Raw genomic sequence first — 15,385 nt, 5'->3', positions numbered from 1 at the left:
AGATTAACTCATTTATAATTTTTATATTCTTAATTAATAGTTGCCAATTTCTCACTTAAATTTTGGTGAAGAGAAATTCATTCCGAGAGAGAATTAAGAGTTGAACTGTGGCCACCTCTACAAAATCCTCCACATAATGTCAAAAATACTTTTTCCTTTTTTTTTTTTCCAAGAAAAGACTCTTTTCATTTGTAAAACTTTTACTTTTCTGTAACTTTCTGACAGTTGAATTTTTTTACAGTATTATTCTATTCAAATCTTGATATCTCTATTATTGGCCTCTATTCATACTTTCTTTCTCAATAAAACAAAAGAAAAAAGCTTCCCAAAAATTAAAATAATTAATATAAAAAAAGATCAATATTTTTAGTTTGTGCAAGAATCAATTATATAGATCGAGAAGAGAGAAAAAATCATAATATATTGCACAAATAAAATAAATTTAAGTGAGAGACTAAAAATATAAGTAGTATTAATTTTATTTATATTTATCCTTATATGTAATTGTAACAAAATAAGAATTTAATGAGATTAAAGAAAGAATGCTAATAATTTAACCCAAAAATTAGTTTTTGGTCTACCAAATTTTATCCTAAATTTTTTATGACAAAAATTTCACCATCACGGCTATGCCACCTCTGACTATTATTACCTTTGGTATGGATTACCTCGTTCTAAAATCAAATATATGGTTCAGTTCAGTTGGATGATGAAACTAGAAAGATAATAGACAAATATCAGTTGGTTTGAAAAGTGTGTTAAATTTTAGAGATATCAAAATCTCAACTTTTATTTCTCATCTCACAAGGATCGATCAACATGCGTGTCTTTTTAAACTGCGGCATCATAATAATTGATACATATCAAACGGAGTGGTCGTAGGGCGTGTTTGGCACCCAACATTACACCTCATTATAATCTTATATTATTTTTTTTTTTTTGATTACTAAAGGCTCTAAAAAGAGCTAAGGCAACACTAAACGAGAGTGTGCAACCCCAGAGACATCATTGTTTAAGATGTTAACCATATTTAAAGGAATAGACTGAAAACAATTTAGACCTAAAGGAAACGATAGGCTATAAGTAGCAAGAAAATCTGCTGCTGCATTTGCTTCTCGATAGATATGGTGCATTTGAATTAACCAATCTCGGTGGATAAGCTCTTGGATAATCTTATATTATATTAAATTAATACAATACTACGTTTAGCGAAAATTAACACGGTATTAGACCACGTAAAATTACTGTTGCAATACACCAAATACCATATAAAATAAACCCGTGGGGGAGTCGGAATTATGCCTCACTGCGTTAGAAGGAGAAAAAGAGGAAAAAAAAAGAAAAATGAAGGAGACGAAGAAAGGAGAAATGTCCGCAACAAGAACCAGATGTCCACAACCACCATCTCCGACGAACATGACCTCATCCCCGCCGCCGCAAGTGCCGATTGCATTGGAAAAATAGCTATTCAAGCTCCGAAAAATTGCCATATTCTTTTGCATACTATGGCGTCGGCTACGAAGGCATGCAAAAGAACCCAGACACCAAAACCATTGAAGGTGATCTCAAAGACCCAGCAATCAAAGCCACACAACTCTCCGACAAATCACCCAAAGGGAACTTATAAGAAAAAGAAAGATAAAAAACAGAGGAAAATGAAAAGAACGAAAAAGGAAACAGAAGAAAAAAAAGGAAAAAGGAAAAAGGAAAAGAAAGAAAAAGAAAATACAGGCAAAGAAAAAGAAAAAGAAAACAAAGAACTATGAAGTTCTGAGAATAAAACAAAAAAGGAGTCTTTAAAAGAGAAAGATAGCAAAAACGGTACTTGTAAATATTGTTGTATTACTTGAATTATTTTTAACAATCTATTTTGTTGGTTATCGTACTATAGTTACTATATTATTTTATAGTATGTGTAATTTTTTTTTTATCTTAAAATGATTTTTAACTTAATCTTGTACATTTTAATTACTTATTTATGTTATAATATTATTTGAAGGTTATTTGATAATATTATTTGAAGGTTATTTGATTGAATTATTTATTTCAATCTTTACGAAGAATTATGATTTTTTTCAACGTTTATACCAAAAAGATAATATTAAATTTCTAAAATTTAAGAATTCTATATTTAGTATTTTTCTAACTACTAATAAATGTTATTTTATAAATGTATAATTTAAATTACTCATTAAAAAATTAATATAGCATAGTATAATATCAAATATTTATTAAAAATTAATACAATGTAGTACTAAATATTATACAGTATTATTATAATACAGTTCTAATACAATACATCATAATACAATATACCTACTTTAAAATAATACAATACATCTACATTAAAATAATACAATATAATAAAATATAATACAATATATCAAACACACCCTTATAACAATACCCAAATGTCATGCCAATACAAAATATACGTCTTGGCAGAGTTCCACAATGCACGCACTTGGATTTGGATGTTAATTAATTGCTGTAAATTGACTAACATCCAAGCACACGCGTGTGGTCAGGGTTTTTTCTTTAGCCATAATCAATTTCCTTTAAAAGGAGCGAACAAGATGGATGAATTGTGTCCACCAAAGCCAAATGAGTTGGACATCGCCACTTTTATGTCCAAACGTTCCTTCTTGGGGCCAACTAGTACTTTTGCGTCCTGAATCAGCAGAGACATCTTGTGAAAAAGCAGTAACCTTTTTTGAAAATATTTCCATTTTAAATTCAATAAGCATACCACATGTTTGTCAGGATTTTCCAGATTTAGGTTTGGATGTATCCATCCAGTTTGTATTGCCTGCAGAAAAAAGGAAAAAATCCTATTTAAAAAACAGCCATGATATGTCCCCAAACCTAACACTTTCTTAAGTGATTTTCAAGTAATTTTTTTTCTTTTTTGGGTTGGCCGCCTTCTTCTATATCGTATTAAAAATCATGACATTTAACAAGAAACATATACGGGATTCTCTCACGAGAATGGCTACCGTATAACACTCCCATCCAGACTTTTATTGAAAAGCCTCATGTTTTCAAATTTTTTCTTACCTGCCCCCTAAGTTTTCATTTCTGACCCAACAGTGATGTTGTATTATGTAAAACTTGGAGCGAGCAACCAAACAAAGTTAAAACTGTAATGAAAAAGCTTTATTAAGTTTTCAACATATAGTGGAGGATATTGCACCAATAGGGCCTCCCTATTGTATATATCTTCTTTCAATCCGTAAGGCTTCAATTATTGTGGCCAGCACTCTAGGATGAGCACGCGCATATTAAATATTCAAGTGATCTACACAGTTACACCATGTATACATGGGAGAAAGCAGAAGCTATTCACCTTGATTGTGGCAACAGCTTCCGCAGCACCTGAAGCTCCAAGTAGGTGGCCAATCAAGGACTTTGTAGAGTTCATTCTTAGCTGCAACATGTTGGAATCAGATGAAGTATAATAGCAACTAAATAAGTTTATAATAATTAACTAAATTATAAGCGGCAATGTGCTTCAGTTTTTACCTCAGGATTCTTTCCAAAACAACGGATTACAGCTTGATACTCTCTCAGATCACCAAGTCTTGTTGATGGAGCATGTGCATTAATGTAGTTCACATCTTCCTTGGCAACCCCAGATTGAGCTAAAGCCTTCTCCATGCAAGATACCATACCCACCCCTGATTTCAAAAACGTATATATTACTCCAGCAGAAATAAACTCAAATAGTTGCGGACAGTGGGAATTTTAGAAAGCCTATGTACTAACCCTCAGGATGAGGTGCAGTTATGTGATAAGCATCACAAGTTAAGCTTCCACCCAGAACCTCTGCATAAATATTTGTCCCTCTTTTCTGTCGAATTATTTGACTGTAAATACATGAGTGCGTGAGTGGGAAATAATGCCCTATAGTTAATAGTAAAAAGTGATGATTCTGCTAGTAATTAACCTTAGCATGTTCCAGCTCTTCTAAAAGCAAAACCCCAGCTCCTTCTCCCATAACAAATCCATCGCGATCCTGCTCGTTGTGTAATCAAAATATGTATTGCCAAATCGTTTATTATAATAGAAAGTTATTCAACAAGAAGAGAGGGAAGAGTTGAAATGATTACAGCGTCCCATGGGCGTGCAGCTTTGGTTGGATCACTATTTCTTTGCGAAAGAGCATTGCATGCGATAAGACCGGCTATGCCTGATATTCCAATAAATAGTCAGTCAAAAAAAAATTAATGATATATATTGTTGGATTTTTTAATTCAATATTGTTGAATCTTTAATCCAACGTTCGCTATTTCTTTGCGAACGAGCATTGCATGCCATAAGATTGGTTATGCCTGAGATCAATAAAACAAAACTCATGATATTATTGGATTTTTTAATCCAATATTGTTGGATCCTTTATCCAACATTGGACTTATATATAAATAATTATGTGTTGCGCACGGACTGTCATATAAGGTTAAATCCAATTAAAGGTGTTCTAATAGGGCGTGGACCTTTAATGTGTAGAGATTCAATGGTATTATAATTATATGATGGGCAGAATTAGGAATACCTAATGACAATAGGAAAAAGTTGTCTATATAAGAGGTTATAGTCCCCAATTCACACATATCTTTTTATTCTCTATTGACATCCCATCACCAGAGAGAGAGCAGTGAAAAACTTAAAAGGATTTTATAAAAGAACGTGTAAATTTAAAAGGTCAACTACACAACTCTAAAGAACAATTCAATGTTATCGATTCAGGTAAGGCCAACTACACAACTCTAAAGAACAATTCAATGTTATGGATTCAGGTACGCTTCTGCATAATTTAGTATAGATTTTTGGTTATACAATATAAATATTCCTAGGATATAGGTAATGTTTTCATCAAAAAAAATTCTTATCTTAACAGATATTTTTGAACTACTCTATAATGCAACGGCTTTGTTAACTGTACCTGATGGAATAATCATCCCATTTGAACCACCACAGAGCATAATGTCCCGCAAAATTTTCAACAAATATGAAGCATGTTGAATATAAATCAAACTAAGACTTCTGTAATGTAACATCTCAAGGGATGTTCTTAGCTTTAAGTAATGTCAGCTTGAGATGAAGGCAAGTTGCTTACAGTGTCACCTTTGATCATGTGACTAGCTGCATTCAGTATGCTGTAGTTGCTCGATGCACAAGCTGTACTGATTGAGTAACTTGGACCTGTCCATCCCTGCACATAATTGGAAACATGTCAATTTCAAATCAGTAAAAGATTGCTTAAATGTTTTTTTTTTTTTCAACATGCCACAAAGCTATCTTATGAGCTTACCAAATCCATTGCTAAGACAGCAGAAGCCATATTGGTTAATGAATAAGGTATGTAAAAAGGACTCATCTTCTTATACGAAACTTTTATTGCTTCAAATCCATCATTAAGAACCTGTTCAAAAGCCAGAAAATCATTAAAACATGCTAGTAAGGCTACATGCTCTTGTTTATAAGCAAACCATAATACTTGCCACTCCTAATTGACTTTTGTTTTCAAAGCTCAAAGCTCACTTACACGCAAGCCTCCCATGGCAGAGCCAATTATAACCCCACATCTACTTTTATCCAACTCTCCGCTAACTTGTTCAGTAATTCCAGCATCTACCAAGGCTTTTTTGCCAGCGACGAGAGCATAAATCAAGTATTTGTCTGCTTTCTTCGCAATTTTTGGTGAGATCCATCCATCTGTTGAGAGAGATTTGATTTCTGCAGCAATTCTCTGTTAAAGATTTGAGAATAGTATCATCCAATAGCTTTGTACACAAACTCAGTTATGATAATGAAATTTACACAATATTTATACATACAGTGGGAAATTCTGAACAATCAAAGCCCTGTATATCACTTATCCCAGTAACCCCTTCAAGAAGGCTGGTGTGAAACAAATGTGCATCGTCACCAAGTGGCGTTACAGCACCTAACCCAGTCACAACAATTCTCCTTTCTCCAGTTTCTTTCTTCTTTGTTATGACGAGCTCCTTTTCAGATTGTGCAGCAGACACCGCCATTGTTTTTCCTACAAGCATAACAAAATAATCCCAGTAAGAAATTGGGCTGATGAGAAGAATAACATGACCGCATGGGATAAAATTTCCTTACTCGAAAAACCATTCCGAATACAGAAAGTACTCCCAATGTTGCATCTTGATGTGAGTTTCTTGTGTCTCTTCGGAGATTTCAACATAGAGGATTTTAAAGGATGGTAATTTCCATAATTAGCTGCAGGGCTTGTACAAAGAGGAGATGCTAAAGAAGCAGTTTCCATTTTAGGAAAACGACAACAAAACAAAAACAAATAGGTCAGGGGGGGAGAGAGAGAGAGAGAGGTGCCTCGAAATGATCACCAGATGAAATGATATGATCAGAGTCGAGCTCACATAGATAATGGTAATAATCATTAAAGCTGAAGTAAGTTTATTATTATATTATTGCGAGCCACAGACTGTTTAATTATTTTAACTTATCATCAGTCTTATTCTTTACGACACGTTTTTAGCAATCCCCATTGACATTACTCTAAACAAATTTTCTTATATTGATATAGCAGAAATTAAGATGGCTCATGCATAATTATAGAAGTAATTACGTTGTTGAAATACTGGTGCTTGAGTAGACAACTAGTCATTTCCTGTTGAAAATTGAACTTCCAACTTTTGTGGACGTGCTTGTACGTATGGTGAAAGGTCTGGATTCCCAAGCTTCAGAAATTTTAAAATACGTATGAGCTATTATATTATCCATATAATAAATAATAATATCATAACATGTGTATATTTATTTTGAATCATTATTATATAAGTGGTGATCATATTAAATTTAATTACATTTATCATGCATATATCAATTAATTATAGTACATCTGAGGTATTCTATAATTTCTCCTTAAGCCGGTGTAGAGGTTATAAGTCTTTTTTTGGTCTGTTTGACATAGCCTTTTAAAGGCAAATTAAAAGTTTATCGTGTATTTAACTTTTAGACTTTGAAATTTCATTTATCGTGTATTTAACTTTTAGACTTTGAAATTCCATAGACACTCAAATATGAGGTATTCTATAATTTCTCCTCAAGCTGGTGCAGAGGTTATAAGTCTTTTTTTAGGTCTGTTTAACATAGCCTTTTAAAGGCAAATTAAAAGTTTGTCGTGTATTTAACTTTTAGACTTTGAAATTTCATAGACACTCAAATATGATATATTCTATAATTTTTCCTCAAACCGGTATAGAGGTTATAAGTTTTTTTTTAGGTCTGTTTGACATAGCCTTTTAAAGGCAAATTAAAAATTTGTGGTGTATTTAACTTTTAGATTTTGGAATTCCATAGACACTCAAATTTGTCGTCCACGTGTTCCTTCCCCACTTAATGCTTTAAAATATTGTAATAGATTTTGATAATATAATATTATAAAATCTTTTTACAACACCGACGTTAATATTCATATTTTGATAAGCAAGTTTACACTAAAGAATAACTCTAATACAATTATATAATTTAGACACTCAAATTATAAATACAGTGTGACAAAAAAAAATTATTAGAAGATAAAGACGGAGAAATCAATATTAAATCTAAATTTCTAACGATTTCTCCAATGACCATAGGCACCAGGTGCACTCCGGCTCATTCGAACTGTGCCCGAGTGAAGTTAGTAATGTCGAAGTAATTGTGAGTAACTTGCAATACTAATCAATGAAAATATTTTAATATTTCTATTTTCTTGTCAAAACTTTGTAATGCAATTTTTTTTTAATCGAAGTAGCATCGTTAATTAAATAATTAAAAAATCCTAATCAATGAAAATAATCCGCCATAACGATTTAATTATATAATTGATCCATTCTGCACAAGCTCCAAAAAATTTCAAATCCTCAACGGCCATATTTACTTTTGTTTTTGGTCGAAAATTTCCTTTCATTCTGGCAATTCGATTTCAAAAGCGAAAGCAAGTTGTTACGGTTTTTACCTTAAAAGGTTTCTGCGGAAGAAAAATATGAATCAATAAAACCAGAAGAAAGCAAAAGAGTAGCGCGTCAATGGCAGCTCCTGAGTCTGAGCAAGTAATATTCATCGAAGAAGGAGATGATGAATACAGCACCGACAGTGGAGGGTCCGACCCGGGTTATGATTCGGATTTAGACCCGAGTTACAGCCCTCTTGAGGACACCCATGCCACCTTCTCAAAGCTCTCAATTGGGAAAAAGTCCAAGTCTCGGTTAGATTTTTATTTCAACGATATTTAAATAAAGATAAAATTTTTTCCCTTTTTATCTTGGCCTTGTTCTAATAATAGATTTTCTTTTCTTTTTTTATTTATTTTTTCATGTCTAGCATTGGCAAAGATTTGGATGTGGGTGTTGATGAAATTGAAGAAAAAGTAATCCAGAAGATCATTGAAGGTATATTTTTTTATTTGTTGCAAGTAAAAATCAGAACTTTTGTAATGGGTAAGGATATTGCTTTAACAAAAATTTGAATTTTGGACAAATACATGATTAGTTTAAACAGGATTCCATTGTTCATGCATTATAAATCTGCAAACTTTAATGATCACTTAACTGGGTTTTTAGTGTTTTTGGCTGCTTTCAAATTTTGGTGGCAGCCGGGCAGCAAGAGAAATTGAAAGTGGAGCAATGTAAAGTTTATTTGAGGAACAATGGATTGAGATTGACGGGCAATAAACCCACACTTATTCAGCGTATAAAGGAGCATCTAGAGTAATTTCAACTTTTTTTGTGAACTAATAATTTCACTTACGACCTATAACACTTTGATTTCCTTTTTTTAATCTTTTGATACTTTTCAGAATCTCAAATGGTGGTGGAGAGAGAAGGTAGCCAATCTTTAGCTTTGTACTGGACTGTAAAGGTACAAATTTGATTCATTAATTTTCTAGATTTACAGGTCTGAAAAAAATGTCAGTTCATTGTAACACTTGTTGGTTGATTTACTTATAATGCATTAGAATAGAATACACACACCTCTTCCAGCCTTCCCCCCTGATACTAGTATAGTGTAGTTCTAGTAACCCTACTTTTATTTTTGTGTTTGTACTCATTACCCTAATACTTACCGATTAAATGCAGGTGATGCTTGCACAGGCGACGTTGTTATGTTTGAACAGAATGTTTACAAAACGTAAGCTAGTGGTCAATGACTCTATGTTTATGTGCCGAAAATACAAGTTCAATGAAACTGGCATTTAACCTCCAATATCTGCCAAAGAATACTAATTCTGTCAATACATTATTTGATTTACAAATGTAACAATGACAGCAAATACTTTAGATTTGCTAGTATCACTGTGCTCTTTTCTCAAAGTTGTTTTGCAACCGTTGAGTGTTTTGTTCTTACCTTATTTCTACATCATTAATTAGGTTTAACATAGCAGCTTGTAGTGCAAGTGGTCCCCCATGTGGCAAAAGGATTGTTGCTGGCCGCATTATGAAAGAAAGCTATGGAGCAGCCAAGCAACAACATACATTTACAGTGAGTCATAAGCCCTATATAATTTGGACTTTGGGAGTTTATTGGAAAGCCATTAATCATAGAAAATCTATGACTATTCTTGCCCTGTCATGTCTTAAATCTGTTCAGTTATCTGGGTTTATGCATTAGGGTAATGATATTTCTTGATTTTGCGGTATGATCATTTCAAGCAAATTTGATGGATGGAATTTCTCTAGTTGGTTCACCTACAATTGAGATAAATTTTCTAGGAGTAAATTTTGAACAGGCAGATGCTGTATTTTAAATTCCGTCAAAATAATTATTGTGATTAAAGTGCTGTTTTTGGCTAATCTTTCAGATAGAGGTACTTTGGAGCAAAGGGGAGAAGCCACTCCCTCCACTTCGTCCTCTCCTAATTAAAGGTCGAAACCTTTATCGTCTGAAGACCTTGAGACAGGTTTGCACAGAGCTGAAGTTTCTTCTTCCTATTATCTGTGGATCCTTAAATATTAACCCAGCTTTGCCCATATTGTTGCTGTCAGAGATGGGAAGACGAAGGGGAGAGACACAAGGTTTTGATGGAGAAGCACTCAAGGGGTTTTATTGCAAGGTCTAATAGAGAAATACGGATCCATGGAAAGGAAAAGAGGAAATTGCTGAAAGCAAATAGGTATAATTTCACATAAAAATGAAGAAACTCAACCATGTTATTTTAAGATGTCCATAAATCATGTTATTTTAAGATTTACATGCTTACGTTGTTTGTTCTTCAGGATGTCCATAAATCAGGTTCCAAAAAGTTGCCAGTCTCAAATGAATTTAACTGTAACAGAAAAAGTGGAGATTCTGTCTCAACAACAGCTAGCCTTAAATATGGACTCTAATCAAATGAAGAATGGACCTCAGCAGTTATCAGTTCAACCTCAAAAACCAAGCTTATCAGTCGATCATAGGAAGGTGGCAGCTCAACCTCAGCTTTCTGCTGATTCCAAAAAAGCAGCAAAGCTGCTTTCACAATTGGTAGAGCAGGAATTGGCAGTAATGCAGAATAATTGCCAGACACAGGTTCCTCAAGATCCTATTGTTAAGCTCAGCAGCATTAGGGAGGCTCCAATCAATAGACAGCGATTGAAAAGCATTAACCATCATCCTCCAACATGTCCACCTCAGGAACAAAGCTGCATGAAACAACAGCTCCGCCCATATTATCCTAAGGGAAGATGCTATTTTGGAGACAACTGCAAATTCTTGCATGAACAGAGAGACAATGGTGATCAAAGACGCGAGTACAGGTGGCATCACGGGCTGCCTAGACAGTCTGAAAGGCGTGGAAACTGAATATGCAAAAACATATAGATGTTACAATGTTGAATGCTTTGATTTTTGCTCATTGTATGCGTTTTGTTCTATTTGGGCCATCCTACAATAGGCCCAGTTCTTACTGTCTGGACTCTAGACAGTAAGCCCAATGGCAGTCAGTTTTCGTGTGAACATGACTGCCTGTTTCAACAAAAGAATGGATATAAAGATTTTTTGTTAAATTTCTAAATTTTGTAAAATAAAAATATTTAAAATCAAACGCTTTATCTATGGTAACTAAAATTAATCTTGATTCTCACTTCATTTTATTTTTGTCCTTATATATATATAGAGAGAAGGCAAGTGATGGTACAATCCAAGAAGAGGAAGTAAAAATAATAAAAACGTAAGGAATATACGGAGCCTGTATCCACCGTGCAAGCCCAAGAAAACAACAAAATTCTGAAAAATGATAGAAGTTGACAAGACTATAATTGTAGGAAACACGTCAAATGACAAATAAGTAATACTAATCCTTTATATGCTTCTTGACTTTGACTCTGCCCCCGACTCACTGTTGTAATCTGCTTCACGATCGACCTTCATCAGTTGAAATTTTTAGTCATTCGGGTTCATTTCTTTACAAAATTCTATTGTTTAAGTTTGATTAATAGTTATTCGAATCGGTATCTTTATTCTCTCTCTTTCAGGAAGTTTTTTTTTCTGATGTCGTGATTCGTAAGCATGTTTTGATCATGATGAACTTGCCTGTGAGCTTAAGTACGTGAAATGCTATATTGGATCATGGTGATCTTACTGATTTTGATAGATGTGAAGCATTATTTAGCTGTTATCATGTGCTAGTGTGTATGTATGTCTGTATGTATCTTAGAAATTACATGTATAATGGATCATTGACAGATAAGAAAGCGCTTAAATGTTACTTTATTGTATACGGTATATTTCTTGACGGTATGACGAGAACACCGTACACTGAAAATTTACAGAAAGAAAACAATATTTCCGTTATAATTTAAAACAAGTGTTGTGTGTTATAGAATGATCCTGAGAACCGTTTTTCTTTTTCTTTTTTTGTTTTTTTTTTGGGGGGGGGGGGGGCTATGCAATGTTGGCATATGATTTGTTCACTTCCGAAGAGAAGTGTCACCTATTACAGGATTTTCTTGCTATATCCAAATGCTGCTTTAAGTTTCTTGAAATGAATTATTCTGATTTATGCATGCAGTATGTAGCATCTGGGATTGATTTACTTGAAAAGTTGATTAATGTCCACGTTTGCAGGTTTCAAATGGCAGCTGAACCTGTTAATTTGAATGAGTTCCAAGAATTGGCAAGGCTGGCCCTTCCAAAAATGTATTATGATTTCTACGCTGGTGGAGCAGAAGATGAACATACCCTAAAAGAGAATGTGGAAGCCTTTCATAGAATTACGTAAGACAAATGAGTTTCAATGAGTATCTTAGAACTAGATTCAGAACTTTCAAATGGATTTTTATTATATCTCTCAGGTTTCGGCCAAGAATTCTTGTCGATGTCAGCAGAATAGATTTATCGACTACTATACTTGATTACAAAATCTCGGCTCCCATTATCATTGCTCCAACGGCTTTGCATAAGCTTGCAAACCCTGAAGGTCTTATTCCTTCTTCAAGATGTACATCATGAAGATTTTGTACAAATTCTAACATTAAGTGTTTGTATATATTCCAGGAGAGGTAGCCACAGCCAGAGCAGCAGCTTCATGTAACACCATAATGGTTTTATCCTTCACATCTAGCTGCTCCATAGAGGAGGTTGCGGCCAGCTGCAATGCTGTTCGCTTCTATCAATTATATGTAGTTGGCTTGTCTTGGGCTCTTTCTTTTTTCTTTTTCCTTTTTTATTTTTTATTTTCCCCTCCTATTCTTATTAGGAAACTGCTCATTTTTTTGAGCAACAACTATTTTCTTCTTTCTTATAATGTTACTTAAAGGGTTTGAACCACACTATGGCGTCCTTTTTGTGAATAGGTATTCAAGAAACGAGATATAGCAGCTACTCTAGTGCAGAGAGCTGAAAGGAATGGTTTTAAGGCTCTTGTCCTAACTGCTGATACTCCAAGACTTGGTAGAAGGGAGGCAGATATAAAGAACAAGTGAATTATCATCTTTTTTATCTTTGGTTCTATATATTCCAAGTACTACCACATATAATTGAATTGAAACTTTGGTTAAAAAAACCTTTTAGGATAGTGATATGACACAAATGTTTGTATTGTGACATCAAAAGAAATATATAGTGCCCTTTACCTTTTATTTGGGTACAGTAAACATTGTCTTTTGAATCTCACTCAACAACATCTGCAGAATGATTACACCGCAGTTGAAGAATTTGGAAGGCCTCTTATCAACCAAAGTCAGCTCTGTGAGTGTTACAGTTTCACTTATTTATTTTTTGATATTTCTGGTTCTCAGCCGGCATTTACTTTTACTGCTTGTTTAAACTCATAGACTATATCTATAATCCTTTACTTTAACTTAATGGATTACACTTTTTGCAGGATACAGGTTCGAATTTAGAAGCTTATGCCAAGGAGACCATGGATGCTTCTTTAAGTTGGAAGGTAGAGATCAGTGAAGTCTTCACCTTTTGTATATCAAGAAAAAATCTGTCCAGGCTGTAAATATATCAAGAAAAAATAAGTGTGTATTATTCAGCTACTTAGAACAAATGCTTCTGCAAAGTTTTGAGTTGGCTATTGATTTCAATACTCTCTGTAAAGTTTTGAGTCTGAAGAATATCATATGCTTCTGCAGGATTTAGAATGGCTAAGATCTATTACAAAGTTACCAATTTTGATCAAGGGGATACTTACTCGTGAAGATGGTAAGATCAAAGCTCCATCTGATGATATGAGTATTGCTTTGTTTTGTTTTCCATTTAGCCTTAGACTAAAAGAGGATTCTTTTCCATTTATACACTGTGAGTCTCTAAGCCAGAGGTTCATTTATGCAGTGATTCGGTAGTGGGATTAGAGACTTAGAATTAAACTTTGTAGAATTGGAGATGCCAATCATCCAAATGAAAATATTCTTGTTAAATATTCTCTCCTCACGTCACTATCTATCTCTTTTATGAATTTCATCAGAAATATTTTCATTTTTTTTTGTGAGTTCCTAATTGAAGATTTGTTAATTGCTTGGTTTCTAAAATTTTCAGCAATAAAAGCTGTGGAAGTAGGTGTTGCTGGGATTATTGTCTCCAATCACGGAGCTCGACAGTTAGATTATAGTCCTGCCACTATTTCTGCTCTGGAAGAGGTGACTATAAATTTCACACCACTTTTAGCATTCTAAACTGCAGACAATATGATCTAGATTTGTATATAGATCTAAACTTACTTCACTTTTACAAGTACGTAAATAATTGTGAGTATTGAATTGATTACAAATATGTGTCAGTTTATTTTGATTAATGTTGATTAGTAGAATGCATTCTAAAATTTTTTTAAGACTGTAAAAGGGAATCCAAACTGACAACATTGCTGCTGCCATTGTATTTAACTTGAAAGGTTGAGAAATATCATATTATTAAGGATGACATAATTCTCCTAATTAATATTCTGAGTTTTAATTTAAGGCATATGAATTAGGAAACAGGAGACGCAAATCTATTGGGTGATCATAACAATGCTAATGCATGTAGTTTTTGCTAGTTTTCTGACATGTAGACAATGGAACTTGCCGTTTCATGTATTAATGATGGAGATCTTGTAACAATACATTTTTCGATCTAACTAGCTCGATGTAGAAATGACCAGCATTTTGGAATAAGATATGTGTCCACTGACAACTTTGGGTTACACAATAGATTTTACCAAGGAAATCGTAACCAATACATTTTATACTTGTGAACCCTGGGCTTGCAGGTGGTTCATGCCGTTAAAGGAAGAGTTCCAATTCTTATGGATGGAGGAGTGCGGCGAGGAACAGATGTTTTCAAGGCATTGGCCCTCGGTGCACAAGCTGTACTTGTAAGCTTTTCACAACTTCACCCTTAAGTTTTTGAATTTCAGTGGTGAGACTCTGGAGCCACCTTTCTTTTCTCTTTTGTTAACAGTTGATTCCAGGGACACAAAAGTAACATAGAAATTTATTTCAGCTGCAGTACTACTTTTGTTCGGCTCCTTATTTGATTACTAAACAAATGTATGTCATATGTTACTCCAGATTGGAAGGCCTGTAGTCTACGGCCTTGCTGCAAAAGGGGAATATGGGGTGAGACGCGTCATTGAAATGCTGAAGGATGAGTTTGAGTTGACCATGGCCCTTACTGGCTGTCCTAGTGTGAAACATATTACCAGGAACCATGTGAGAACTGAGCATGAGAGAATCCATTCGATGCTGTAATATTATTTTCTGTTGCAGAAATGTCTAAATGTATGGATGAATTAAACCATGAGCAATCATTTAAACTAATTAAATTTGAAGTATTTTTATGGTTTATAACATTCTTTTGTCGATTGATTTTGTGACTCTGTTTCCTTGCACCATCTAGGACAAGCTAGCAAAAGGCCACGGACCTAAAGTGCCTAATATGCAAATGCATCAAA

General features: G+C 33.9%; 3 protein-coding genes across 5 annotated transcripts; 2 read left to right on the top strand and 1 right to left on the bottom strand.

The window, feature by feature from the left end:
* Nucleotides 1-2,287: 2,287 nt before the first annotated feature.
* On the bottom strand, nt 2,288-6,363 carry LOC102612001 (3-oxoacyl-[acyl-carrier-protein] synthase II, chloroplastic-like). The gene is made up of 12 exons (XM_052444536.1): nt 6,130-6,363; nt 5,838-6,046; nt 5,546-5,749; nt 5,312-5,422; nt 5,125-5,212; nt 4,110-4,189; nt 3,947-4,015; nt 3,766-3,850; nt 3,523-3,677; nt 3,347-3,427; nt 2,750-2,809; nt 2,288-2,671 (listed from the first exon to the last, which is right to left on the bottom strand). Exons 1-12 carry the CDS (start codon nt 6,293-6,295, stop codon nt 2,549-2,551), a joined length of 1,431 nt encoding a protein of 476 aa, XP_052300496.1. The 5' UTR covers nt 6,296-6,363; the 3' UTR covers nt 2,288-2,548.
* Nucleotides 6,364-7,780: 1,417 nt separating this feature from the next.
* On the top strand, nt 7,781-11,092 carry LOC102631285 (zinc finger CCCH domain-containing protein 62-like). Its single transcript, XM_052444548.1, has 8 exons — nt 7,781-8,239; nt 8,356-8,423; nt 8,627-8,741; nt 8,831-8,857; nt 9,402-9,513; nt 9,833-9,931; nt 10,017-10,144; nt 10,248-11,092. Exons 1-8 carry the CDS (start codon nt 8,061-8,063, stop codon nt 10,810-10,812), a joined length of 1,293 nt encoding a protein of 430 aa, XP_052300508.1. The 5' UTR covers nt 7,781-8,060; the 3' UTR covers nt 10,813-11,092.
* Nucleotides 11,093-11,240: 148 nt separating this feature from the next.
* Nucleotides 11,241-15,281, top strand: LOC102613793 (peroxisomal (S)-2-hydroxyacid oxidase GLO4-like). 3 transcript variants are annotated; one of them, XM_052444557.1, is made up of 11 exons: nt 11,241-11,403; nt 12,076-12,225; nt 12,303-12,427; nt 12,505-12,629; nt 12,804-12,928; nt 13,140-13,197; nt 13,334-13,396; nt 13,590-13,659; nt 13,993-14,093; nt 14,702-14,806; nt 14,935-15,232. In XM_052444557.1, the coding sequence occupies exons 2-11, from the start codon at nt 12,083-12,085 to the stop codon at nt 15,016-15,018; spliced, it is 999 nt and encodes a 332-aa protein (XP_052300517.1). In that variant the 5' UTR covers nt 11,241-11,403; nt 12,076-12,082; the 3' UTR covers nt 15,019-15,232. The 3 variants fall into 3 exon arrangements, with proteins under 3 accessions (XP_052300517.1, XP_052300515.1, XP_052300516.1); XM_052444555.1 differs by having other exon boundaries at nt 11,242-11,403; nt 15,003-15,281; XM_052444556.1 differs by lacking the exon at nt 11,241-11,403 and adding an exon at nt 11,405-11,553 and having other exon boundaries at nt 15,003-15,281.
* Nucleotides 15,282-15,385: the final 104 nt, after the last annotated feature.

This window comes from Citrus sinensis, chromosome 7 (assembly GCF_022201045.2).
Source record: "Citrus sinensis cultivar Valencia sweet orange chromosome 7, DVS_A1.0, whole genome shotgun sequence".
NCBI classification, from domain to species: Eukaryota; Viridiplantae; Streptophyta; class Magnoliopsida; order Sapindales; family Rutaceae; genus Citrus; species Citrus sinensis.
Note: the sequence above shows the minus strand (reverse complement) of the source record. Positions and strands in the feature narration are given on the sequence as shown.

Coding starts and splice junctions, on each gene's coding strand:
- LOC102612001 (XM_052444536.1), bottom strand. CDS start 6,295: ATGGAAACTGCTTCTTTAGCATCTCCTCTTTGTACAAGCCCTGCAGCT. Junction 5,423..5,545: donor CTGCCATGGGAGGCTTGCGT/GTAAGTGAGCTT, acceptor GCTTTTGAACAG/GTTCTTAATGATGGATTTGA. Junction 3,678..3,765: donor AACTGCACCTCATCCTGAGG/GTTAGTACATAG, acceptor TTTTGAAATCAG/GGGTGGGTATGGTATCTTGC.
- LOC102631285 (XM_052444548.1), top strand. CDS start 8,061: ATGGCAGCTCCTGAGTCTGAGCAAGTAATATTCATCGAAGAAGGAGAT. Junction 8,240..8,355: donor GGGAAAAAGTCCAAGTCTCG/GTTAGATTTTTA, acceptor TTTCATGTCTAG/CATTGGCAAAGATTTGGATG. Junction 10,145..10,247: donor AAATTGCTGAAAGCAAATAG/GTATAATTTCAC, acceptor TTTGTTCTTCAG/GATGTCCATAAATCAGGTTC.
- LOC102613793 (XM_052444555.1), top strand. CDS start 12,083: ATGGCAGCTGAACCTGTTAATTTGAATGAGTTCCAAGAATTGGCAAGG. Junction 12,428..12,504: donor TAAGCTTGCAAACCCTGAAG/GTCTTATTCCTT, acceptor TATATATTCCAG/GAGAGGTAGCCACAGCCAGA. Junction 13,660..13,992: donor GATACTTACTCGTGAAGATG/GTAAGATCAAAG, acceptor TAAAATTTTCAG/CAATAAAAGCTGTGGAAGTA.